At 47.8% G+C, this 27,732-nt stretch overlaps 1 protein-coding gene across 4 annotated transcripts in view; it reads left to right on the plus strand.

Annotated features, from left to right (window-relative positions):
* The window catches only part of LOC138570097 (intraflagellar transport protein 70A), a 694,742-nt gene that overhangs the window by 472,934 nt on the left and 194,076 nt on the right, over positions 1-27,732 (plus strand). For all 4 annotated transcript variants that reach the window (XM_069648698.1, XM_069648696.1, XM_069648699.1 and 1 more), the window contains 2 exons: positions 14,028-14,081; positions 14,284-14,349. In XM_069648698.1, coding sequence (XP_069504799.1) covers positions 14,028-14,081; positions 14,284-14,349 — 120 coding nt within the window. The remainder of the gene's footprint in view (positions 1-14,027; positions 14,082-14,283; positions 14,350-27,732) is intronic.

Below are 27,732 nucleotides of genomic sequence, written 5' to 3' on the forward strand. Positions count from 1 at the left end.
TCCTGAAGTCTGGAAGAAAAAAGCAGAAAAAAGCTCTCCTGGACTCTTTCTCCTCTTCCCCCATTAATAGTGGCACTAGATGGGAAGTACTCCTGGCATACTTCTCATCCTCTAGGTGCATCATTAATGTCTGTCACAATGGCACTATCGTGGCCCAACACTCTCAAACTACTCTTCTCCTTCTCGACCAATGCCTGTCCTCTCTTATAAACTTCCTCCCTCCTCCTGCCACTCATTTGTCCTCTCCTCTCTCCGCCACCACCGAGGGGAGTACCACTCCCCTGAAACCCTCCTCAGAAAACCTTCAAATGTGGTAACCAGCTTCACTTGGCTACTCTGAATGCTTGCTTTGCTGTCACACTCCTCTGACTTCTGTCTCTTTCGCCAAGACTTTGACCTAGACATTCTCGCTCTTACCACGACATGGTTCAATGCCAGCTCTATAAAGCATGACATTGGACTAATGGGGATAAACACCTTTGTTATGACTACTGGTTAGCCATAGGGTCCACTCATCAAGGAGACACTGGATACTCGGGGTAGTTACTTCTCAAGATTACTTTAATATCTTCTTAGTTACAAGATCAGATGTCATGAGGTAATTAAGAGATCAAGAGGAACAAGGGACAAAAGCCCACTGGCTCCCACCACCCAGGCTCACATCTTCTAGCTGCCTTGGTCCGAACCAATTCAACTCCAAACATTCCAACCTCACACTCCACACTCACAACCTACATTCTGAAGATGACATCAGTCCTAGCACCTCACACATGCAGGAAGAGGACTAACCCTAACAACTTGTTACTACCCCCAAATTACATATCACACAATGAGATAACAGGTGTACAAAATTCACAATTATTTCACATTTTTACCCTTCATGTAGCCTCACTTAAGCTTGCCCTCCAACATGTCTACCTAAGCCCTATTGATTTTATATCTAAGCGGTGGTGGGTCGCTTAGTTAGGGTGAGGGGATAGTAGTCAAGAAAAACGTGCCCTATCTCAAGCTAGTCACCAAAACATTCATACATTGTTTTTTCTTTAGGATTTCTCAAGAGTATTTAGCATTAATGTGTGTAGTTTGCTACACAAACAGAACTCTTCATACTTTAATATTTTCTTTTGCTCCGCAACAACACACTTTTATAAATAATTACTGGGCCATGCTGACTTAAGTGAGGCTACACGAAGGGTAGAAATTTGAAATAGTTGTGGATTTTGTACACCAGTGATCTCATTCAATACCAGCTCTGTCATTGCTCTTGACACTCTTCTTCCTGAGGGCTACAAAATCCTTTCCAAACAAAGACCCAACTGGCCTGGAGGTGGAGTAGCCCTGATCGTCCCTGAGTGGGTCCCTGCCTCCTTCATAACTACTTAATCCGACTCCTCTTTTGAATGCCTTGTCTGCAAGCTTGGGGTCTCATGTACTCTCTCGCTCACCCTTACCACTATCTACAGGCCCCCTGGCCCTATCTCTCTCTTCCTCTCTGAATGGGCCGACCTCGCCTCCTGCCTCTCAACCTCTTCTTCCAAACTCTTCCTCCTTGGTGACGTCAACATCCACATTTATTCCCTTGAATCATCCACCTCCCAGTTCTTTATCCTCTGTGACTCCCTCTCTCTATTCTCCCCTCCGGTCTGACCCACTCTGCCCGTCACACCCTGGATGCCCTAATTAATCCAGTCACCAACCCCCACTCTTGGTCTGACCACTGTCTCCTCTCCGCCCACCTGGACCCACTTAGCCCTCTATTCGAGCCACCCCCAGCACTGCCAGCCTCCGTCATCATCATCCGACCCATGAAGCGAGTGTCAGACGCTGCTCCCGCCTCCACCTTCGTAATCCCTCCTGCCCCCAGCTCTGACTCTCCCTCTGACTCTGTCCTTGCCAACCTGCACCTCTCCATCTCTAACATCCTTGACATCCTTGCCTCTGTCATGAGGATCCACCTAAAGCCTGCCTCCAAGATCAACAGCTGGTACGACTTGCAAGTGCGGAGTTGCTGAATGGAAGTGGCAGACCTTGGGTTTACCCTCTGACAACCTGGCCTTCATATTGCTCAAAAGGTTATATTGCTTCTCCATCCGCTCCAAGAAGCAGGCCCACATTCAAGCCTGCATCTCTGGAGCCACTAACAATATGGGCAAACCTTTCAAAATCTGCAAGGAACTCGCCATTCCAGCTGCAGTCTCCACCTCTCTCCTCCCTTCCTAGGCTCTCTGCACTGCTTTGGCCTCCCATTTCACATCAGAAACCCAGGACATCCTGTACTCCCTCTCTTCCACTCCTTTCCTCACTCCCCTAAATGCTCGCCTGCCTGTCTCCCTTGGCTTCTGTCCTCCCATCTCTCTCACTCTCCCCCCTCCTGCCCATAGCAACGGATGAGGTCTTTAATGTGGTCCGCGCTATGAAGTTCTGCTCCGGAAAGGTGCTCCCCTGTTCATCCAGAACCATTAAGGACATCACCATCTCTCTCGACCCTGCTCTTGCTGACTTCTGTAACGACATCTTCGCCACTGGCTCTTTCCCACTATCCCTGAAGCACTCGCTTGTGCACCCTCTCTTAAAAAAGCCATCTGCTGACCCCTTCTGCCACGGAAACTGCATTCCTGAAAACCTGTGAAATCATGCTTGCAAATCTTGACTCCAACTCTCCCACTGTTCTCATTCTCCTCGATCTCTCCTCTGCCTTTGACACGGTCAACAACTCCATCCTTATAAAATGACTGTGAAACCCTCAGCATCACTGACCAGGCACTGGATTGGCTGACTTCTTTTCTCACTAACCGCCCTTCCCAGTTATAATTGGGCCCTTTCACTCTCTACTTGTGGTGTCCCCCAGGGCTCTCTCCTGTCGCCATGACTCTTCAATATCTATCTTGCCCCTCTTGCCCACCTGATTCCCTCCTTCTCTTCTCATTTCCAGTATTATGCCAATTACACACAGCTTTTCTTCAAACTTCCCTCTAATACCTCCTCTTCCTCCACTCTGATCCCTGACTGTCCGCCATCCAGGCATGGTGTGCAGCTAATGATCTCTGCCAGTAAGACAGAGATCCTTCTGATCGGGACAACAGCATCCTCTTTTCCTTCTAGCCTCTGGCCACCATCTTTGGGTCCTCTTCCCCACCTTCCTGTGAGGCCATAAACCTCAGAGCCATCTTCGACTCCGCTCTCTCCTTCATCCCTCACATCATGGCTCTAACTAAGAAGTCCCACTTACAGCTCCACCTCGTCAGAGACGTTCTTCCTTTCCTCACCTTCCGCTAGAAGCTCAATGTCTCCAGAGCTCTGGTCCTCCCCAGGTTGGACTACTGAAAGTCTGTTTCTCAATCTCCCCCTTTCCTCCCTACCCCCTCTCCAGCTACTCAAGAAGGAACGAGAGGAAAGGATGCCTTGGGTTTTCGTGAGGAAGTGTGCAGCCAGGGCTTAGCGAAGGTCCTGGGTGGGTGTGACAGAAGAAGAGGCTGCTGCAGGATTGGCCAGTTCCTTGCAGACTTTCAAAAGTTCAGCCGTGTTGTTTGATGCTGCAGAGATGTGGGCTTGAATAAAGACTCTTTTCTTGGAGCGGATGCAGAGTCGATATTGCCTTTGAAGGGAATGAGGGGTAGGGAGAGAGAGGGAGGGAGAGAGAGGGAGAGGGAGGGAAAGAGAGAGGGAAAGAGAGAGGGAAAGAGAGAGGGAGGGAGAGAGGGAGGGAGAGAGAGAGAGAGATCCCCCCCGAGACCCCTACCTGAGGTGTCAGGAGAGTCCAGATGGATGTTGAGATCACCCATCAGGAGGAGGGGGAGGAAAGTAAAGAGGAGGCCAGGTCAGCCCATTCCGAGAGGAAGAGATTGGACTGTCCAGGTGGCAGAGAGAAGATTTAGGTGAGAGTGAGAGCCTGCAGACTAGGCACTCGAAGGTGGAGTAGGGATGCTGGACACAGATATTCATTCTGGGAAGATCAGCGTCCCTCCAACCCCTGTCTTCTTTGGCCTAGGCGCAGAGAGGATTGTGTAGCCTTCGGGGAGGAGTGTGCCGAAGCTCGTGACAGAGCTATCCTTGAACCATGTCTCTGTGATGGCAAGCACATCAAGGCCCAGGAGGTTGCAGATGTCCGACAAGTTTTTGACAGCGGAGCGAGTGTTGAGCGTGGCAATGTGGAGCAGCTTGCCCTCTTTGACGGTCTTCCATGGGGGGCGCAGGCGACGGTGCTCCCACCCCCGGGGTGGCGGCAGTGTATGTGGGATAGTGGAGAATGGCAGAGGAGCCAAGGCTGACAAGGGTGCCCAGACAGTGCGGCAGGGCAAAGGCGCCAGTGCAGAAGAGGAAAGCACAGTGGGCAAGGAAGCCACTGCAGAGGAGGGGGAAGGCACAGTGGGCAAGGAAGCCAGTGCATAGAAGGAAGAAGGCACATTGGACAAGGGAGCCAGTGCAGAGGAGGAGGTAGGCACAGGTGGAAGGGGAGCCTGGCCAGAGTGAGGGGTGAGGTTTAAGAGGCAAGGGAGGAGCCTGTCAAAGAGAAGAAGGTTGAGTTGAGGACCCTGAACCATGATGGTTCCATTGAAATACACATTGATGATGACTCTGATATGGCGAAGAGGTCAAGGAGAACATCTCTGTGAGTGCCACCATTAATGGGAGAAGAGGCAGTAGGAGAGAGAAAGCTGACCATGTAGAAAGTGCATAGGTCTGGTGCGTTAACGAAGAAGAGAATGTCTGTGAGAGTCTCTGTGGGCAGAAGCTGTGTGATAGGTGTCTGAAATAGGCGGCCTGGGTTGTTGCCTAGTATGTCCTTCTTAAGTTTCTTCCGACCTGATTTTGTGATAGGAGAGGGATAGGAGATAGTGAAGCAGTTTGAGAAGTTAGGAGAGATGGATAGCGACATAGTTGGCTACAGTGGAGGGGGGACACTTACCAGCCTGAGGCACTGATGCACACGGTGGAAGGGGGAGCTATGGGGGGAACAAGGGAGGGGGAGAGACAAGGGGGTAGTACACAAAGCTAACGAAGACACCAGCAAGAACTAGGCAAGACTAGATTTGATATCAGCAGGACAAAGTGAAAGCAGAATGCAGCAACTGGGCAGAGCCAAATTCGATGTTGGCAGGACAAGGTGACAACAGAATGCAGCAACTGGGCCAAGCTAATACACATGCAGCAACTGGGCACTCCTAGATTCGATTTTGTCAGGACAGAGTGAATACGCATGCAGCAACTGGGCACACCTAAATTAGATTTTGTCAGGACAGAGTGAATACACATGCATCAACTGGGCACAGCTAAATTAGATTTTGTCAGGACATAGTGAATACACATGCATCAACTGGGGACAGCTAAATTCGATTTTGGCAGGGCAAGGTGAAAACAGAATGCAGCAACAGGGCACAGCTAATTTCGATTTTGGCAAAACTGGAGAGGAGTTTCACGGATGCCCATGAGTTTTTCGAGAAAGAGATCAGAAAGACATTGGGCCTCATTACGAGTTTGCCGGTACAGTAACAACGGTACCGGTAAGCTTGCCGGTACCGTTGTTACCGTACAGGCAAACTACGAGTTCTGCTGACGGGTGCCTTTGCAGCCACCAGGCCTTACCTGGTAGCCGTACCGGCACCCGTGAGCAGAACATGATGGTACCACCAGTACCGTTAACGGTACCGGTACTACCACCCTCCCTATTCCCATTGAGCCCTATGGGGCTCAAATGGGAATCGGGAAGAATTTTTTCCAGCGGCCAGAAAAGGGCAATTACCGGGTCCAGCAAGGTCATAATGACCCGGTAACAGCTCTTTTCTGGGCGCCGGAAAAAAATGAATACCGGCGGCAGCCGTGCCTGTACTACAGGCATGGCTACCACCAGGCTCGTAATGAGGCCCATTGTTTGGAGGAGGGATGTCCAAGAGACGACATGTTAGCACCAATAAGAAAATGATTAGTTGAGAACAGCTTTATGCTCGAACCCAGGAGCAAATGTACTGGAGCCATTTGACACTGTGATTTAGAGCCACTGCAAGCTGGACCTTTGAGGTAAAGTTCCTAGAGCCAATTGAGAAAGTGAATGACAGTAAAACAGTGGATGCCTGATCTTGATGGCAACATTTCTGGTAAGAGTAACAACGTGCTTGAAAATGGACAATTTGAAGACAAATGTCCTAAGGATACCCCATAAAAGACTTAAACAGCAGGAACGTTGGCTAATCACAAGACAAAATAAGAGCTGTGTACATCTTCACAGCTTGATTCTATAATAAAACGGTTGAACTGTTTGTTTTACATCGTAATTTTAATCAGTCATCTCATGTATTTCTAAATATTAACATCACAAGGCAATAACTGATAGTAACCTTGTGCTTGTTTAAATCTCTGAACCTGAGCGCTACTAAGTCAACTAAAGTAAATTTGCTATTCCTCATAATACTAAGCAGACTAGTTTTAAATGTGTTGCAGTCTATTAATTGTTTTAAGGTTGAAACATTGACTTCTGACATAATATAGCTTTCACATTTAATTTAAAAAGAACAGAGGAAAGATGGAAATGTATATTTAAATATTGTCCGAATGTATTGATCTGTTTAGTGACTGTCTACAAAAGTGTCTAATAGTGTACATTCAGTAATGAAATGTGTGGGTATAATACAGTATTATATATATATATATATATATATATATATATATATATATATATATATATATATATATATATATATATGAAATGCTTAGGTATGTGTGTGTACTCAGCTGATGCAATTTCTCAGTGTTAGGTTGCCCTCTGCTGACCAAATGGCAAAATGCACCCCCTTCAACAACAGCTATCATTTCAACAAACAGAATGAGCATGGTTCTACGCAGTCACCTTCAGCTCCACTATCTCAAACATGTGGAATAATTTCAAGTTACTTCTTTCCACCCCCACTTCCCTTCACACAGGGCATGGCAGTTCCAGTGACAATAAACAGTTAATTACTGGCTCAACATTTCAGTCTCTAAAGAGTGAAACGCTTTAGGACAAATGCCTTCTCACAAGCTACAAACAAAAGTAGTTTCTGTAATTATGCTGCTATCCAATCTTATGCCATCACAGGGGCTCGGCAATGGAACATGGTGGACAATTACGTGTCTACAAAGACATATCATAGAGGCCTGTGTGATTGAGGGAACTTAGATACTGTTCTTATACTGCACGTACCTCTCATTCCATCTGATACATTTAACCTTTTCAATGACCATTAATAAGTCGCAGTGACCTCCGCCCCTTTCCTGGAAGCGATCAGTGGTAATTTCGATATTGAAGAAGGGGGGACAGAAGTAACCAAATGAATTACCGACCAATATTGACCTTTAGAACGGCATATGATACGCCAGGAACAGCTAGAGTTTTTATATAAGATATTTCAATGCTCTTTTGATGTATGTATGTATGTATGTTTTTTTTTTAAACAATTTTTATTATTTTTTTAACACACCAAACTTAACCAACATGTAGGACATTTCCGTGTACTAGCTTGTTGGTATTACATCAACATGTTACACATTACAGTCCTCCCCCTTTCCTCCCCATTAACTCGAGCACCTACTTCAATGCCGCAAAATTAGTTTCTTAGGGTTTATCTCCTTCACTATTACCAGATGTATCACCTTCACTAGGTCCGACATGGGAGAGTCCCGACATTGTGGCCTCCATTTGTCTCCATGCTATCAGGGGTCCCACTTCCTCCTCCCCTCCCCTGCTGACTGCTTCGTACCATGCCACTGTCTCCGCCTCTGCCCATTTCAAGAGGTCATTCCACCACACCTCTAATCTAGGTCTTTGGGCTGCTTTCCAGCTCATAGCAATTCTCTGTTTGGCCAAGATGTAGGACAGGTCTTTCAGTTTACTGATATGCTTTAGGTTACGTGGTCTGGGGAATCCCCCCCAGCATGCATGCCCATACTGAATCCACCCTTAGCTTGATCCCCTTTTGGGACAGGCATTGTTTGACTTCCTCCCAGAATCTTCCCACCTCCGGGCACGCCCAGAACATGTGAATCATCCCGGCATCCACCTCCCCGCACTTGGGACATTTTTGTGTCACTGTACTTCCAAATTTAGCAATTTTAGTGGGGTTTATGTATGCCCTGTGGGTAACATATAACTGGATCTGTTGCAGCCTCGCATTCCGGGACACCTTCTTATGATACATCTGGGCTCTTTCCCATTGCCCATTCTGCATAGGTTCTCCCGCCTCCTCCTCCCAAACCCTCCTCAGTTGGAGCAACTCCTTGCCCACTCTGGACATCATTAGTTTGTAAATTCGGGATATTTTATGCCCGCCCTCCGAGATATCGTACATCGTTTCGATGACCGTATCGGGTTGTTCTGCTAGTACTATCTTGGGCCACTTTTCTCCCACTCGTTTGATTCTGGTATATGTAATGTGTTGTCCCATGTGTACTCCGGTTTCCTCCGTTATCTTTTGGAAGTCTAATACCTCCCCCTCTTGCCATATGTCTCCCAGGGTCGCGAGGCCCACCGGTTACCAGAATTTGCGGATCCCTTTATAATTTGCTCGTCCTCTCTGCATAGCGCCATGAGTGGTACCTGCGGGGAGCATGGGGTCGGATTTCCCACTACTTGGCACGCTTTGCGCCAAGTTTCCCAACCTAGTGCCAGCAATCTCGTTCGTCCTTGCATCTCTGATGTAGGTAGCCATATCAGTTCTTTTAAAAAGAATGGGACACAGTCCCTTCTTAGCAATCTGGCTTCTGCCATTTCTTCTTCCGACAACCATCTGGCCACGTACTGGAGCTGCTCCGCTAAGTGGTACATCTCGAAATTCGGCAGGTTTATGCCCCCTCTATCATACGGGTTCTGCAATTTCCATAGGGCCACCCTGTTTCTGGTATTATGCCATATGAAGCCCCTGCATAAGCTCTGGAGTTTCGTGAAAAAGCTTTTGGGGAGCATATATGTGATATTCGTGAAGAAGTGTAACAGCCGGGGCAGGACCACCATCTTGAGCAAGGCCGCCCTATGCCAGGGGGAGTTTCGCCCAGAACCCCATGCTGTTCTTGATGCGTTCCACTGTCCTCTCTGTGTTGTATTTATATTTGTCTGCAATCGTATGATATACATTTAATCTGATTGTTCTAGTCTGCCAGGGTATCTGCAGGATAGGTAGGTTCCCCCATGGGACCCCCCTATATCTCCCCAGGGGGAACATGTATGACTTTTTGGGGTTTACTGCTATGCCCGAAAGGGTCGCATAATGCTCTATCACTTCCAGAACATACCGCATGTTTTCCTCTGGGAAGCGCAGGTATAGCAACATATCATCAGCGTACAATGATATCAAGTGTGGTCCCCCCTTTGTGTGGACCCCTATCTCTCCGTACTGCTGTCTGAGGCAGATCGCTAATGGTTCTAATGCAGGGATATATAGCATGGGGGACATGGGGCAGCCCTGTCTTGTGCCCCTGCTGAGTTGCCATTTATCTGAAATTATTGTGCCCGTTTTGACCGTCGCTGTTGGGGAGCTGTATACTATCTTCACCCACCTCAGATACCCTGGTCCCATCCCGTATTCTTTCAAGGCCGCCATCATCCAAGGACATCTCACAGTGTTGAAGGCTTTTATTGCATCCACTGAGACTATTGCCATTTCGCTAAGGTCGCTCTCTGTCTGTTCTATGATATGGTGGAGTCTCCTGTGGTTGTCAGATATATTCCTGCCCGGGACATAGCCAGTTTGGTCGAGGTGTATGAGTTTGTTAATTACCCTTTTAAGTCTGTTTGCCAACACGGCAGTAAGAATTTTGCTATCTTGGTTTAACATAGATAGGGGTCTGTACGAACCGCATTCTGTGCTCGGCTTACTGGGTTTGAGGAGCGGAATAATCACTGCCTCCCTTAGGGATTCCGGCAATCTTCCCCTCTCGAATGCCTCGTTTAGCATAGCCAGCAGCGGGGGGGGGGGGGAGCACTTCTTGTCTATACGTTTTGAAAAATTTGCTGGGGAGCTCGTCTGACCCCGGGGCTTTGCTAGTGGGTAGGTGCAGTACCACTGTCTCTAGTTCCTCTATCGTGATTCTTCCTCGTTTAATTTGGGTAATACTATGTCTTCCAGTGTCTCGTGAATTTCCAATTCTGCTACCTCCCCCGTGTCTTCATAGAGGCGTTTGTAGAACCTGAGGAACCCCTCGTTCACCCCCTCTTGGGTGTTCCAGATCTGGCCTTCTTCTCCCGTTATCTCCCTGACTACTGGTCTTGGCGTCTCGTTTTTATATAACCATGCTAGCAGCCTCCCCGGTTTATCCCCTCTTGCATGTTGCCTTTCAATATATTTTTTATAGTTCAGTTTGCATAGTCTTTCCCAGAGCCCTGCACTAGCTTGTTGTAGTTGGCACACTTGTTCGGCATCCTCCTGTGAGGTGCCTCCCCTATGCATTATTTCTTCTAGTTTCTTCTGTCTCTTGTAGCTCTCGCTCTATGCCCCCTTGCAGCCCTCTGGATTTGGGTATGGCCGCCCCTCTCACTACCACCTTAAACGCCTCCCATAGGGTTTCCTCTGACTTCACACTCCCTGTGTTAGTATCAAAATACCCAATTATCTCCCTTAGACCCTTAGATCCTCTCGGAATGCCGAGTCCTGCAGGGCCTCCGCTATAAGCCTCCATGTCAGAATTCTTGCTCTGGGGGTTGATGTATCCAATCCAGGACCCGGGGGGAGTGATCCGATGGTGTTCTTGCCTTATATTCTGAGCCCATCATTTCCCCTACGAGGTCTGAGGCGACAAACATATAGTCTAGTCTCGTATACAGGTTGTGTGGGGCAGCGTAGTGTGAACAGTGCCCGTCATTCGGGTGTTGCTGTCGCCATATGTCCTCTAGCCCAAAGTCTCTCAGCAGGGCCTGTAGTGCTTTTGTGGCGGGGGTGAGTTTATCTAGTTTCGTATGTGACCCGTGGCGGGGGTGAGTTTATCTAGTTTCGTATGTGACCCATCCATTTTAGAATATAGCGTGCAGTTGAAGTCCCCTCCCCATATCATCGCGCCTCCCATGAGGGGGCTGATTTTGCTATATAGTGTCCTGAAGTAGGCTGCCATTTCATGGTTGGGGGCATACGTATTTATGATACTCAATTCTCTGTTCTCCAACAACCCTTGCATCATTATCATCCTCCCATCTGGCTCCACCGTGACCTGAAGCAGCTGGAATGGCACATGAGGTGCCACTCAGGTAAACACCCCCCTAGCATAAGATGAATATGTCGCTCCCATGGTGGTCCCTCTCCACTTTTTCTTGACCACCTCTAGTTTCTCTTTGGTGAGGTGGGTTTCTTGCAGTAATGCTATGTCCACTTTTTGCCTTCTCAGATGCATCATTAATTTGTTCCTCTTCCGGTAACGATTAAGGCCTCTCACATTCCACGTTACAATTCTAAGACCTCCCATTGTCATCCGTATTTCATCCCTCCTCCCTCCCTCTTTGTTCCTCACTCCTGCCTTGTTTGGCATGGGTGTGGGCTCGTTCCCCTTCCCTTTTCAACAATAACTCCCCAACTAACCCCCCCTAGCCCCATTTTCCCCAGCTATATTAACTGTTCGCATTTCCTCCCCTCCCTCCTCCCTACCCGTCCCCAACTGATGCCCAGCTCCATTCCTGGATCTCAGGCTTCCCCGCATTTGGCCCTATCTTGGTGTGCCGAAATCAGGAACCCAGCAGGGTGTTACCGGTCTATCGGTAACCTAACTAATCTATTCTTGGGAGTGTGAGAGCATGTACCATGAGACTCCTACAATTTTGCACTATATCACTGTGCTTGAGCATTCATATTTATGCAGCCCGTGTTGCGTATCTCCCAACTGTCTTAGCCTTGTCTTATATTCTAGTCCCAGTATCTGAGTCTGCGGCACCATAGGTACCGCAGCCTCTATTTTACTTATCTGCGCCGTCTTCCTTCTGGATACCAGTTTCCAATGGGCAGTTCTGTGTGTCCAGCCACTCTGACACATCCTCTGGGGTGTCGAAGAACAGTGCTCTAGTTCTGTGGTACACCTTCAGTTTAGCCGAGTATATTGGCATTTACTTGTAGCCTGCTTCCCGCAATCTTCTTTTCACTGATCCATAGTTCAATCAACGTCTTTGTACCAACAGTGTGTAGTCCTGGTATGCCGTGATGTTCACCGATGCCCTTTGCATCGTGCCTCCTTTCTGGAAATGTTCTAGGATTTTTTCCCCCTGTCTCAATAGTTCAGGATTTTGGCAAATTATTGATCTCAGGGGGTGGGAGGGCACCTGGTGGTGGCCCCCTTGTCAGGGACCTATGCGCTCGTTCCACCGCAAATCTTTGGGTTAGCACCCATCCTGTTATTTCTTGCAGCAGCATCATTTCAATGTAATCTGTGGGATTCGATCCCTCTGCTCCTCCCTGTTTTCCAAATTGCTCACGCGTTGTTCCAGGATGTGGATCTCCGATTTGTGAGACACACATGCAGCTGTGTTCGGGGCAATTTCCTTTTCCAGTTGGCCTGTACGGTCTGCTAGTGTTCTGACATCTTGCCTGAGGAGATTCACCTCTTCCTGTACTGCACCAACTTTAATTTCCAGTGCCGCCTTCAGTTCGACCATGGCCGATTCCAATGTGGTTTCCCACGTTAGTTTCAGGTCCGCAATCGCTTCCAGGATCTGCAGGTCTTTTCTCACTGTGACGGTATCTGGAGCCGGAGTCTTCTCCTTGCTCCTAGCCCCTTCTGCCATTTGCAGTGTTCTTGCATATTCTTCCAGCATGGGTTGTTTGCCCTTTGCCTTGGTCGGTTTGTTCGCCATCTCGGTGTTGCCGTATGCTTCCCTTCGGGCACTCGGGAGTGTGGTCTTCGGCCCCTCGGGCTAGTCTGTTCCCAACTATGATGCTTAGGGGGAGCTATGGTGGAAGTCCTCGTATTTTGTTAATGCGAATGGGTTATGTCCTCCCACGTCCCTGGCCGCTGCTGTTTCTTATCGTCTTTATGTCCCGGCTTTTGTTGGGTCGTGGCGCTATCTGCGCACCCAAGGGCCTGTGGGCCTGTTTTGGTGCTAGAGTGGATCTTCGTGTAGCCTGCGGTACGGATTTGTGCTTTTATGTGGCTTGCGATGCCCCTACGGTTATCCTTCAGTGCACTGCGTTGCCAAAGCCATCCAAGACGCTCCTGCAGCAGCCCCTCTTATGTGCGCACCAAGCTTGCCACCCTCTCCGTGCCCAGCGCTCGCATCAGAGTGTGCGGCGCAGCAATATATCCTCGGTGCTTCTCTCAAGGTGAGGCAGTGATTGCCGCGTTTATGTTGTCTTGCCTGCGCCTGTATTTTCGTCCACCGCTGGCATCTGTATATGCACTTTTGTTATGGATCAATGCAGCATCATCCGGAGATCCTCTGGGAACGCGTCTTCCTTCATGGCCCTGTAGCCACGCCCCCCCATGTATGTGTGTTAGTACAGGTTTTGTAAGGCACAAGCAAATAACCATAGGTTTCACAGCGTTGCCAAGGAAGTAACCACTGTACATGTGTGTGGCCAATTGGCTACTTTCTTAATATCAGTATTTTTAGTCTTTGCTGAATCGCACGAGTCAGTGGTTTTGACACAACTCTAGCCGCAGTGAGTTCCAGTTAAAAGCTGCTAGATACTAAAACATTTTCTACCCATTTTGGGGCAATTAAACCTAGGAGTAATTAGCAGAAAAACATGTTGAGATCTAAAGTGACAATTCACTTGGTAGCAGTGTAATCTTTTGGTAAAAATATTGGACTGATGTCCATTGACACAATTGTGGATAAGGCACATTGCCTTGATGAGGACATTTCTTCTTTAAATGCCTGCACTTAATGTTACTATAGTTGCAGTTATGCCTTTGTGCATATGATGGTTAATTACAGTAAATTATTTATAAAATACTGGACTTTTTTGAGTTTACTGTGTATTTTTCAACATTACATTTTAAACTTTTATTATCACTATCAACTAAAACTAATATCTGAATTTGAAAGATGTATAACGATTTCTTTTTACTTCCTACGTTCATTTCAGTACTTGTACAATTTTCTGGACGCCATGATAACATGCCAGACTGCACCTGAGGAGGTAGGATGTTTTGTGTTTGTGCAAAGTCCTTTTCTAGTTGAGTTATCATATGATTTTTCTAACTCTAATGTTATTTTGAAACCATTTCTTGATCCATCTTTATTTTTGTCAGATTTGTAAGGAGTTTTGATGCATTCCAACGTTTGTATTTATTTCAAAGTGGTTGAAATTTATTTTTAGTCCATATTATATTTATTTTCAGGCTTTCATAAAATTTGATGAACTCGCTGGAATGTTGACTGAGCAGTTAAGAAAACTAACAAAACAGGTACAAATGTAAGATGTTTTCATGGATCAGCTATTCAGCAGATGTATATTGTTTTTATAATTTTCAAAACATGGTTATGCACGGTCAAAATATATTGGTCCTTTTTTTCGTGTTCCCTGAAGTGCTAAAAGCGCTATATAAGTTACAAATAAAATACAAAATACAAATACAAGTGGCATAAAAAACAAGCATTTAGGGGCTATATCTGGCGTACACCACGTTTAGCATTCTGGATGTTTTTGTAGGCAGGGTGGGGGCACAAACAGAATGACCATTACAAACCTTTGGATTTCTGTGGCCTCTGCCAGTTCTTTTAGCAACTGCTGAAAGCAGGTGGATTCCACAGGGATCCAATTTAAATGCGTCAGCATGCATAACCTGTGAGTGGCAATTACACATGTGCAAAAAAATGTATGGAACAGTTTTGACTCAGTTTAACACTTTATGCATGAAAGAGACCAAGGTTCACGGAAGTGAAAAGGTAGACGGGCCTCTCCGTACAATTTGGACTTTAAGGAAAATGAACCCCGTGTTTTTGTATGCACGTTAAACTAGACTGTAATGGCATGACCTAAGGCTCAGCAAACAATTATGCATTTTTCCAGTGCAGGTTTGCTGTTGTCTAATCTGCTAAACTACCTAATTTTATGTACTTCCTCAATCAAAGTAATGTGGGTGATATTGTTTGCTCCTGGTCTGACGCACCAATCACTTTGGGTTGTGTGTGGTTGACATCATGGAAGGAGACACAGGCAACGGATTCAGAGTTTTAAAACTATGTTTTATTAAGAAAATGTCAGGATGGAGTAAGGCCTATCTTACCCTAAGCTAAATTGGGATTTCCCTACCTAAAGAAACAAAGGAAAGTCTGTGTCAGAATGTTCAACTGAAAAGTCTTTCTGTGTCCAAAACCTATGCTTGCCCTCACAACTAATACAAAACAATGTGTGGGGTGTCAGCCATAAACGAAACAGTTTTTCAAACATAAAGTGCAGAGCTATAACCAGCCCGGGCTTACTCTTCAGCTTCTGCCACCTAACCCCCCAAGTCAATGGGTCTCATTACGACCCAGGCGGTAAACGCCATGGTTGCTGCCGGTATTTTACCGATTCCGCCATGGTGAATGGCGTAATTACCGCCCCATTCCAAGGTTGGCGGGGCGTTAATTCCCCATTCACCATTGGCCCTTCCCCATTCCAATTTTTGCCCCCATAGGGCTCAATGGAAATTGGGAAGGCAGTAGTTACGGTACCGCAAATTACGGTACCGTAATTACCTCCAAGGTCCCTTTGCGGGTCCAATCCTTAACAGCTGGTAAAACCAGCCGTTAAGGTGGGAACCCACAAAGGGACCTCGTAATTAGGCGGTAAGGGGTTAACAGCGCCGCCATCTTTTACGGCGCCGTTAACCACTTACCGCCTGGGTCGTAATGAGGCCCAATATGTTCATCACAATGATCAATTTACCTTTTTTTATGCTTGAGGAAACACAGTTCCACACTTTTGCAAAGGTTACGGTGTCCTTCTCCCCCCGCCCCTCAATTCAATAAAGTTTAGGGCAACATGTCGAAGGGTTTCCTTCCCCAATTTCAATTTTCAAATATAACATAAAAAGAAGTATCTTGAAGCTTTGTGTGGCAATTGGTTTTCCACAAGACTTTACAACTCGGGGCTCCCTTCCCTAAGTCTGAAAGTCCTTCTTTCATTACAGCAAACTTCCTTGTCAGCTTTTAGGGGTGCCCTGGTCTTGGCGCAGTTTCAGACCACAAGGTCTACCCATCACAGGTCATGTAACCAGGTACATAGCATTCATTTTGAATAGTTCTCGATTCACCATATAGTAGTTCTCTGTTCTGGGCGCAGTTTCAGACCACACAGTCCACCCACCATTATAGGTCTTGCAACCAGGAACTTCAAAGGCTTCCTTGAAAAGTTCAATATTCAGCCATATAAGTAATTTTTCAAAGACAGCTTCACAATTTTAACATATGAGTGGTTTCTAAATTTTGGTTTCACTTTGTACTCGTAGTTGTTCATTCAACTCTGCTGTTCATTAGTTTTCAGTTCGTTTTTCATGTTTCACTTAAATAAATGCACCTTTATTTCTTTCTTCCAATTCGGTTATAAAGGTAACTTGTTTCATTCAATTCGGTATTCATTGGAGGTTGATTCATGAAAGGTTGCTTTGTTCGCTTTTACTCAGTTCGATATTTAATAAAGACATCTTTGCATATTTTACTCAGTTCGGTATTCAATAAAGGCATCTCATTCATTTAGCTATTCGGAACGATGCCACTTCATTGATTTCCATTGACTGCTACAGCATTCATGGTCTCCTGGAGCGCACCAGTGATTAAAGTGTCCCCACCACTTACCCGGACTCGGCAGCTCCTTCGTAAGGCTTCTCCCTCTTTTCGGGGTAGCCTGCTTGCCGGGCATGTCTCTCCACTCACTCCGGCTCTCGTGCGCAGCTTCGCCTTTGTCTGCTGACAGCTTTTGCTATCCACCTTCCCCTCTGTGGGATCTCCGTTCTGCACTTTCACTCCAGCAGGGCTCACAAGGTCCCATTCGGCGTATTGGCTTTCGGCTACTCTCGTTCCCACACAACTCCTTCTGCTACTTCTTTCCCAACTCTCACTTTCTCCTTCAATGTCCCGCTTTTTATACACCTGTGGTCTGGTAACGGGCTACTGGTGTATTCCGTCAATTACTGTTGCCTGGCTCTCATTACCAGGACATGCCGGACCTTCATGCATCTTCTTCATCCCAGTACCAAAGTGGTGAGAGTAATTGGTGTTTATTACTTTCAGTTGCTTCTTCCTCGTCTCAGTACTTGAATAGGGAAAGGGTGTAATATTAGTAATTCGCAAGTGTTTCTTCTTTGTCTCAGTACTGTTAGGTATTCCAAGAGGAGAATGAAGGAGATATACTTCAGCGCCTACTATCGGCTTTAGCAGATTATGCCAAGTGTAATGATTTAAGAATTAATCCAGATAAATCGAAGATTTTTGTATTTAAACATCCAAAAAAGTTACTTAAGTCTTTTACTTGGGAGTTGAAGAATCGGGCCATAGAGGTAGTAACTGAGATCATCTACCTAGGGGCAAGCATCCAATCCTCTCCGACTATGGGCCATGTGGTTGCATCAATTGAACTAAAGGTTTTCAATATGGGGGCAGAGATGAAAAAGATTCTTTACAAATTCTGTAGGTTCTCTATTCAGCCCATGATTAACTTCTATGTAGGCAAAGTCATTCTGATTATCGTGTTTAGTTTGGATACCAATCCCTTAACTTTCAACATAGATTGGGATAAAATCGAGGCCAAACTGCTTAAGGAGATATACTTTATAAAGACCCAAAAAATCAGAGGATGGTTACATTGATTATTCCAGGGATCAGGGCTATATTGTGTTTTATCCAAATGTACTTTATCCCCAATCTTTCTCCTTCTCGGTTTAACCCGCTTGGAATAATATCGCCTATCCTTCTCTGAGGCAAGGGAACAAGGCGAACAATATCCCATAACAGGCAGCAGAATATTTTAAAATTGAAACCCGTGTGTCTGAAGAAGACACAGATTTTGTTGATGATTTTCCCAATGGGAAACAGAAGATTGGACAGTAGATTCCTTTGTTACAATCTGTCAAAAAGAGATTGACACCATCCCTTTCCACTCTAGCCCTAACTAAAGCTGTTAATCCTCACATTGAAAGCGTTTTAGGATGGCACCAACTGACCCCTTAGTTCATAAAAAGGCATCTTAAACCCCATTCGCTAGTGGTCACTACTACTCGTAAAAGGGCTGGAACACCCATAGCCACGTCAGAAGCACCCCCTGACAGGGAGAGTAAAATGGATTATGGGGAAAAAAACATCAGCAACTTACCAAAAGCAAATCGCTAATTATGCAGTGCTGATGGCAAGATTTAATGGAACCAAATCATTAAGAGGGAACTCCGGGATACACCTGTATAGTAGTACATGCAGGCCTGACCCTAACCCAAATTCAATATGAGACCAGAAAGAAAAACGGGTCTCCACTAATGGCTATTTTTAATGCTTTGTTTTTTGCAGTATGGGGATCTCAAGCGTCCAGGGGGAAGTGGTTTGGCTATACAACTGGGTTAATGGAAAACTGTGGTACCACTAGAAATTACTAGAGTATTAACAGTGACTACTAAATTAGCTCCTGAGGATTGTTCACCAATTAACATGTTGAGCAAAGAGGCCTCTTGAGCCTACATCCAGGGAAAGTCTTATTTGATCTGTTAATAGGCACAGAAAATCATGCTAGAAGGGTAGCTATAGTATCGTAAGCACTTTATAGGAAGGTAGATATTTGCATTAAAGATATATTGTGTAATTGTGATGTTATACATGTCATTATATGTTGTTTATTTTTTACTATTGATGATTGAATAAAAGCTTTATTAATTGTCATTTGGGAGATGTAATTACATGGTTAACTAACTTACATGGTTTTGTGACGTTAGAGACCCTACCACTGCAGTTTACCACACTATACCTGACCCGTGTTTCTTTCCGGTCAAGCATTAATAGAGCACAGTTAGATCACATGGAGGATCTGGTTAATGGTGTTCATGAGCCCCTAAGGTCAGAAATGCGCAAAACACTAACAGAAGGGAAACACTTGATGCTGCAGAAACTGCTGGAAAAATATTTACCGAATGTACTCTAATTAACTTACGTGGCTAAGGAATTCTGGTTTTAGACCAGAAATTCAGGCCGCGCTGCTTAACATGCTGGTAGAAGACAATGGCCCTCATTACGACCCTGGCGGAAAGTGACTGACCGGACCGCCACAGCGTAAATAGCGTTTCCGCCATTGCACGATGGAGCAAAGTGCGGCCCATTCCGACCCATCGGGCACGAGCACCACGCCATAGCGGAAGTGCAAAGTCTGCGATGGCGGAAATGACCCCAAAACGGCCCACACCGCCGCCGTACGGCGCCCTAGGTGCAATACCGCCACCCATCATAGCGGACACCGCAGTGAGCGCCAACCGGAAAGTACGGTGACCGTAAATATACGGAAACGGAAGTAAAAACATGGGCCCGGAACGGGAAACAACACCCCGTACACCTATAAAACCACAAAATACACACAACCACTAAAATCACTACCCTGAGACACATCCCAACCCGTCATCCACCCTAGTGAAACCAAGAAAAATGGGAAAAGTAGCGAAGAAAGCATGCGACCGCAAGCGGCAGGTCCACTTCTCCCGTGAGGAACTCACCGTGCTTACAGAGACCCTCCAGGAGAATGCCGCCGCCGTCTTCTCCACGCAAATGACCAGGACGGCACTTGCGAACAAGAAGGCCATATGGGCCCTGTTGGCACAGCGGGTAAGTGCGGTGGGGACCGCACCCCGCAACCCACAGCAATGCAGGAAGCGGTGGGACGACCTGCGGATACGCGTCCGTAGCATACTTTCTGCCAACCGCAACATTGCCACAGCCACCGGGGGAGGGTCGGAATCACCCATCAAGTTGACCCCCTGGGAAGAAATCTGTGCCTCCACCATTGGAATGGAGAGCATAGAGGGAGTCGGAGGGATGGAGAAAGGAGTGCAGACATCCGGAGAATCAGGTAGGTGGCCCAAATAAAACCATGCCAAATCCACAATGTCCAATCATGTGACTCACATGTGTCCACATAGCGCAACAGCAACACATGGACAGGAGAACGTCCACACACATTGGCCTGATAGCGCACTTTAAAACTCACAATAAATACATAAATAAGTAAAAACCCCAAAAACACCCACTACACGTGCAGCAGGCACACCCTAACTGCAGGCTGCCAAACAACTGCACCCTCACTCCACACACAAATGAAAGCACCTCCAAGGCCCCGACCCAAATCACCCTCAGGTACCACCCCAATGCATGTGATACATTGCCATTCCAATTCCCACAGACCCATTAATAACGCTCGCCCTCCTTTACTCCACCACAGGGTCCGATCCAAACGACGAGCTCCAGGACACCCCTACCAGCACACCTGCAAAGAGGGCCAAGACCGACGGCCAAAGACCCCCCACCTCAGCTGCACGCATCAAGACACGGCAGCAGCACATATCAAGTGGCAGCACACAGGAGGGAACATCAACAGGCACCCCAGCAGCCAGCATGCCCACAACAGCACCACCACAGGTCCCCCCAATGGATGCCACAGAAGGTACTGCCTCTGGTGGCAGCAGCACCATAGGTGACACCCCATTAATGGCAGCATGCTCCGACACAGAAGACGGGGATGTCGAAGTCAGATCCATCCATGACCTGTCCCAATCCCCCTGTCTGTTCCATCCCGTACACCATGAGGATACCACGCAGGGGCACCCACAAGACGACGACTGGCCATCCCCCACAAGCCCTGTGGCAGGGCAACATGAGGCGAACAGCCCCTCTGTGACACCACCGCAAATGGCCATGGCCCAGCAGAGGCAACAGTCCCTCGACCAGTTAATCGTGCAACAGCAGCAACTGGCCACACTCCTCAAGCACCATGCCGATGGATGTGGGGGCACCAAGGCAGACATAGAAACATCAACTGAGACACTTAGGGCACAAATGGAGAGTAGCACCGAGAGCCTGAGAGTCCAAATGGAGAGTAGCACCGAGAGCCTGAGAGTCCAAATGGAGAGTAGCACCGAGAGCCTGAGAGTCCAAATGGAGAGTAGCACCGAGAGCCTGAGAGTCCAAATGGAGAGTAGCACCGAGAGCCTGAGAGTCCAAATGGAGAGAAGCACCGAGAGCCTGAGGGGGGAACTGCATGCAACGTCCAAAGACGTATGTGCCGAACTTGCCGCAGTGCGCCGTGTGCTCACTGAGCTCTCACAAACCCTTAGGGACATGCATGGACGTGAGCAGGCAGTGACATCATCCGTTGCAAGTTCCGTCCAGGGCAGCCCCCAACGTAGATCTGGGAGGAACCTGCGCTCCACAGGCAGGGGTGCCCCTGATACCCGCAGAGGGGGCTTGCAATAGCGACTGCCCACTGACAATGAGCATCTTTGGACACTGGTGTTCGGGGGGGAGGTAGGAGGGTGGAGGGGGTGTGTTGGGCTCACTTGGGTGGCGGGTCGATAGGGTGTTCAACATGATATCACATATGCCATAAACAATGCACGATCAAACAATGAGATGTGTGGACAATGATCTTTGTGTACTAGGCCATCATAGGCGTACAGTCCATATTGTGCATGTACCAGACACACACAGTGCCACGAGTCCCGTGTCCATGTATCAGCCACCAGGCGTGAGTGCTGGAAGCATGCATCTATGAGATGCTGACGAATTTCACGGCCCTCCTGTGCCTCGCAGACTCCTTGAGGTGCTGCCACATCCCCACCCTCATCATGACCATCTTCAGGTGCTTGCAGTTCTGCGTCAGGGGGCATGGGCACATTTCTACGTACGCACATGTTGTGGAGCATGACACATGCCATCACCATCTTTGCAACCTTCTCATGGCGGTACAGGAGTGCCCCGCCAGACCTGCTGAGGCACCGGAAACGGGTCTTCAGTAGGCCGAATGCCTGTTCAATGACTACACGGGTACGTGAGTGGGCATGGTTGTAGTCCTCCTCATGCTGGTCCCGTGGGTTCCGGACTGGTGTGAGGAGCCATCTCTTCAGTGGATATCCGGCATCACCTGTATGTGGACGATAAACGAATTATGTGGAATGCCATTGCTACGTACGCACCCCCCCCCTTCCTGCCAGGTCATTGCCGCATCACATACCCCACATCATCATGCATGAAATGAGACTCACCGAGTAGCCAGGATCTGTTCCCTGCGTGTCGCTCCATGTAGCGTGGTATCGTTGAGTTCCTCAAGACCATAGAATCATGGGTTGATCCAGGGAATCGGGCACAACAATGTGTAATGATCCTGTTGGAGTCACACACCATTTGTACATTCAGTGAATGAAATTGTTTTCGGTTGCGGTACTGGGCCTCCATGGCATGTGGGATGACCAATTCCACATGGGTGCAGTCGATGGCACCAATGCAACCCGGTATGCCGCCAAGTGCATGGAATCCCACTTTTGTGTTGGTTATTTCCTGCTCCGAGCGTGGTAGAGAGATGTAGTCGTCTGCGTGCTGCAGGAGGGCATCGAGCACTTGCAATAGTGTCCGTGAGAACAGTGGCTGAGAAATGCCATGCAACTGTCCGACTGTGTGCTGGTAGGTGCCTGTGGCCAGGAAGTGGAGTACAGACACCACCTTCAGTAGGGGTGGGATGGCGGTTGGGCCATCTATCATGCTGACAAGGTCAGCCTGTGTCATGTCCACAATGGCGGCTATGGTGTCCCGGTCCAAACGGTAGAGGGTGTGGATCTGCTCAGCAGTGAGGTTGAACGGATGTGCTCGGAGGCGTGGGATTGCGGGCTGCCTGCGTGGTGGTAGTGGCTGTGCTGGCAGCCCTTGCTGGCCCTGCCTTGCCCTCCTCCTCCTCCTGCGTCTCCTCCGTGCGGCCGGTTGTAGTTGGTGTTCGTCTTCTTCTTGGAGTTGGAGTACTTGCAGTGCTATCAGGTCCCCCAGGGCCAACATCGCGAGTCCTGCCGGTAGCATTTCGGAGTGGGTGTGGTTGTGGGAGGAGACTGGGTGTGCAATTTATGTGTTTTCAGGCTGTATGGCCTCCACCTGTGGTGATTCATTCCACCTGTGCAAGCTGCTCTCCCCTTTGGGCGAGCACGTCCCGCACACAACGCTGCAATTCGAGGAATGGCATCTTGCTATTACAATCATGTATTAGTACCCGATGGCCGTGTAACATTGGTTGATATGTTCATTCGGCTATGGTCCCATTGTTTCACATGCATTCTTTGCAGTCGCGAACAGACTTGTGAAGGGTCAGTGGAACGTAGTACTCGAGTAACGGTGGACCCTCATGCATCACTGTACCGAGGTTCACCGACGGGCGGGGCCTCCCATTTGTGAGTGAAGGCAGTTGCCATTTTCACACACAGCCGCACTAGATGGATTAATTTGTGATTTCAAGCGGCCACAGATGCCTTTTCGACGTGATGTTGCAAATGAGGAATTCGAAGGGCGGCGCTTTCGGTCTTCAGCTAGCGGCGAGGAGATGCCCACAGGTCTGACTGCAAATATAACGTTCTATTGTTCAGTGTCCTTGGGACAGGGGCCATGGCGAGGATGCAATGATTGATATGAATAGTTTGGGATGCGCAATAGCGAAGTGGATGATGAGGCCGGACGTTCCCAAATACATGTTACTTCACAACACTGGAATTACGGGCTGGGGCACAGTGGATTTTGCAGGCTGCATAACGCACAGACTCAATGGAATTCTCACATGTTATGTGAGTATGGAAACAGGCGTTATCATTACGGGATGAGGGAATGATGAATGGATGCATGGACAGATGATTTGATACGGTGTTTGCCATGTACAGGGCTTCTTGGAATCTGTCCGCCTCCCCTGCGCTATGTGATGCAGGGCTGCCATAGTGGGACCATCGTCTATCTGGCCTTGTTGAGCCCTCCCTGTATCGACGCGCCTTCAGACACTTGTGTCCATGCACGTTACCAATCCCATCTGATGGATTCTGTTTTCACAGACGCATGCACAGGTACACTCGTTTGTGATGGTGTTTTCACCTCGATATGGATAGGTATGAGTCGCAAGTGGTTTTGGGGTGGTGATGATCCTTTGGAGTGGGCTAGCATGCATATGGCTGTGGATCTAGTGTGATCATTGAAGTGAGTTGTTCGAATGTAGTTCTGATGGCCATTCTATTCTTTTTCTTTTCTTTTGGTTGACAGGTATCTCCTCCCCTTTTGCCACTGCCATCTGTATGCCACTCCTGCAGATGGGTTTTACTCCCGACACCTGCTGCTTCGTGTTAATCAGTGGAGCAGCATTACGATCTTATGGGACGATCGCCAATGGGCCACATGCCCTTACGCAGTACTAGTGGCTCGGAGCAACATTTCGGCCTTTCAGCTGGACTAGTGCCTCCCTATTGGGACGGCCCTGCGGTTCTAGGCGCTTCCATGTTGCCTTTTCGTACGAGAATGTAGCCCCTGTGTACCATGAAGGAACAGGGCGTCACACAAGAAGTAGCTGGTCATTTATTGCGGATGCAGCCCACAATGGTGAAATGTGTTTTGGAGTTCATGGCCTAATGGCTGTATGGGCTTGGTGAATTTGTTGTGCATTAAATTTCTATTCTGATATGGGCCGTGTAGCGTTCTTCTTTGCAAGTGATGTGGCATATTCCTATTTGGGGAGCGATGTATTGTGAGGAGATCTGCATTGGGTTCCAGCTTCGGAGTATAGTTGCGTGGTACTGTGCTGGGCGCGTTTGCCTACGAAACCCAGTGAGGTCAGGGGTGAGGGCTGCCAATATGACTGTTTGAATGATGTCATACTCAGGGGCGGGGGATTAGGTTTTGTGTAACAGATGCCGGTCAGCCAGGTGGATTGGTGGAATGATGTGATTATCGGAATATTGCCGGTCACAGGTGCCTGTGTTTGCGTGCGTTTCTTGGTGGGAGACTGAGGTCATGTCCATTGGGATGGCTTCTGTATTCGTGCCATCTGTGCCCTGCAGCTCCCATTGGCCCCTCTTGTGATTCTTTTGTTCGTTGGCATGCATGGGTGACTTGTACATTTCACTGGTTGCATTGTGACTTCGTTGCACCTACGGGGAGTTGTACTATGTGGCCAGGGAGCGGTGTACAGGCACTCAGTGGGGCCGTTTACGGTTGATTCGCGATGCCGTACTTCTCACCATGGCGGAATGGTACTTTCCGCCGTGCTTGATGGCGTTAAGTACATGTCCGCTAGGGTCGGAATTCGCGTACCCTTGCGCCATGGTGCTAATTACGGTTTGGCATGGCGCGCGCGCGCGTACTTGGTGCAGTTAGCGTTGGCGTTCACTACGGTGTCGCTAATGGCATCGTACTTTACGGTGACGGGTCATAATCGCACCGAGCGCTATTCGATGGCGGTATTGCATTTCCGCCATCGTTTTTCGATTTCCGCCAGGGTCGTAATGAGGGCCAATGTCTTAGTCGGTAAAGTAGACGTTGTTCTGGAAACTGCAAAAAAGGAACATGAAACACTGAAAACATTGGGACAAATTACAAGTAATCGTTACCAAAGAGATTCCTTTCCAACCACAGGAGTTTTCATGGCCAAAGCTACCCAAGATCATCAGGGCAGTTTGGCTATTCCTCCGGTACAAGGACCAGTACTTTGTTTACAAACCAAGGCCTACAGTTAACGTCACAGTTCTCTTTCCGTAGACAATTCAGAAGAGGGCGTAGCAAGGGTAGAGGCCCGACCACACCTGCAAAACAATTCCTCCCTGTTCCAGGTGCCCTCCCATGTCACCCCGGTAGGGGGTTACATAACAACATTCGGCCACATATGGGAGAGGAATCACATTAGACAAGTGATGGTTGTCCACAGTCAAAGATGGATATTGCGTCGAATTTCTAGAGCAACCTTGCGATCATCCACCAACACACTGAAAAATACCATTAGAAATCAACAGATTTTACAAGCCGAAGTACAATTATTACTGGAAAAGAGAGCAATAGAACTTGTCCCAGCATCACAGACAACCTAAAACGCCAACTGCTCGACATAAGACCAGTGAACTCTTATGTCAAACCACAAATATTCGAAATGACAACATTGCAAAAAGTCATCCCGCTACTCAAGAAGGGAGTCTTCATGGCCACACTGGATATGAAGGAAGAATACTTGCATATTTTAGTGCTCTTGGCACATCGAAAATATCTAAGGTTCAAAACAGGTAATGCGTATTACCAAATCAAGGTCCTCCCCTTTCGGGATCAGCCCCTTGTGTATTCACAAAGGTGCTAGCAGTGGTAACGGCGCACCTACTCACAGAAAGTATCACAGTATTCTCTTATCTGGACCACTGGTTAGTAACAGGAGAAGCACCTTGTGTTTGTCAAGAAATATGCAATAAACAATTAATCTTCTGCATCAACTGGGTTTTTCAATCAACAAAAAGAAATCAAATCTAGTTCCCAGCCAGCAAAAACAGTTCCTGGGAGCAGTCATTGTCACAGAAAACACCTTAGTCTTTCCCTCCAACAATGGGGTGCAAAACCTACTGCAACAAATCCCTTGTTATGCAGCCAGTCGGCAGATAACAGTCAGAAAGGTAATGCGCCTACTCGTCATGATGGCATTGTGCATCTTCATTGTACCACATGCAAGGCTACGTATGCGCCCAGTGCAAGAATGGTTAGCGAAACAATGGCCGCAAGCGAAAGGAAATTGGGACGGTCTAGTGGAAGGTTTTGCAAGTGGTGGTGTTGGCAATAAAGTGGTGGACAAAAGTAAACATGTTACGAGGAAAACTGTTTGTCAACCCACCAACACACCCCACAATCAAACAGATGCATCACTGTCAGGTTGGGGAGCCCACTATCTCCACCATACAGTACAGGGAAGGTGTTCTGAAACACTTTCAAAGAAACACATCAATGTACTGGAATTGCTAGCAGTTTTCAAAGCACTACAAGCATTCCAACATCACTTAATGGTGAAAAAGTGCATTTTTGCAAAGATGGCACAACAGCCATGTATTACATCAACAAACTGGGCCGGACTCTCTCCCTAAGTCTGTCCACACTGGCACAGAGGATTTGGAAATGGAGCCTCCTAAGGGGCATACACCTCCAGGATCAAGATGTTCAGGGGCACACAACTGCCTAGCAGACAAACTAAGCAGAAACACACATCAACCCTTGGAACACGTGTGGGAGCTAGACTCAGTTATACAAAGCAACATTTTTACATGCTGGGGGCAACCAAATGTTGATCTCTTTGCCACACAAGAACATGCCTAAATTATGCCTCCAGGTACTGTCACGCTCACCTGGTCTCCACGGGGGTGTAGCACATAGTCGTATGACCGATATCTGTACTAGCGTAGTTTCGAAGGGATTGTGTCCTCCGACGTATTCCTTATCTTTGATAATTCGTCTCCAGCTTGCTGGCCTCGGAAATGTTTTCTCTGTAGAGGGCGCTGCGCGTCGACGTCCGCCGAGTCGATGTCCCTCGACAGCCACCGTATCGGCGCCGACGTCACCATGCCCATAAATAGCCACGTGCGGCGTCCGTTGCTCAGTTCCGTTTTTCCACGCTTCGTGGGGCCTCGGAATATCGTTGCTCAGTTCAGTCAGAATAAAACCTCTTATATTTACTCGAAATACCAACTCGTTCTTGATGGCTTCTTCATCGGAACCGACGACTCTGCGGTCCGGCTTCAAAAAATGCCGAGACTGCGGATAGAAAATGTCGATAACGGATCCACACAGGATCTGCTTGTGGTGCTTGG

Source organism: Ambystoma mexicanum, chromosome 2q, assembly GCF_040938575.1.
Source record: "Ambystoma mexicanum isolate Mex_15411 chromosome 2q, UKY_AmexF1_1, whole genome shotgun sequence".
NCBI classification, from domain to species: Eukaryota; Metazoa; Chordata; class Amphibia; order Caudata; family Ambystomatidae; genus Ambystoma; species Ambystoma mexicanum.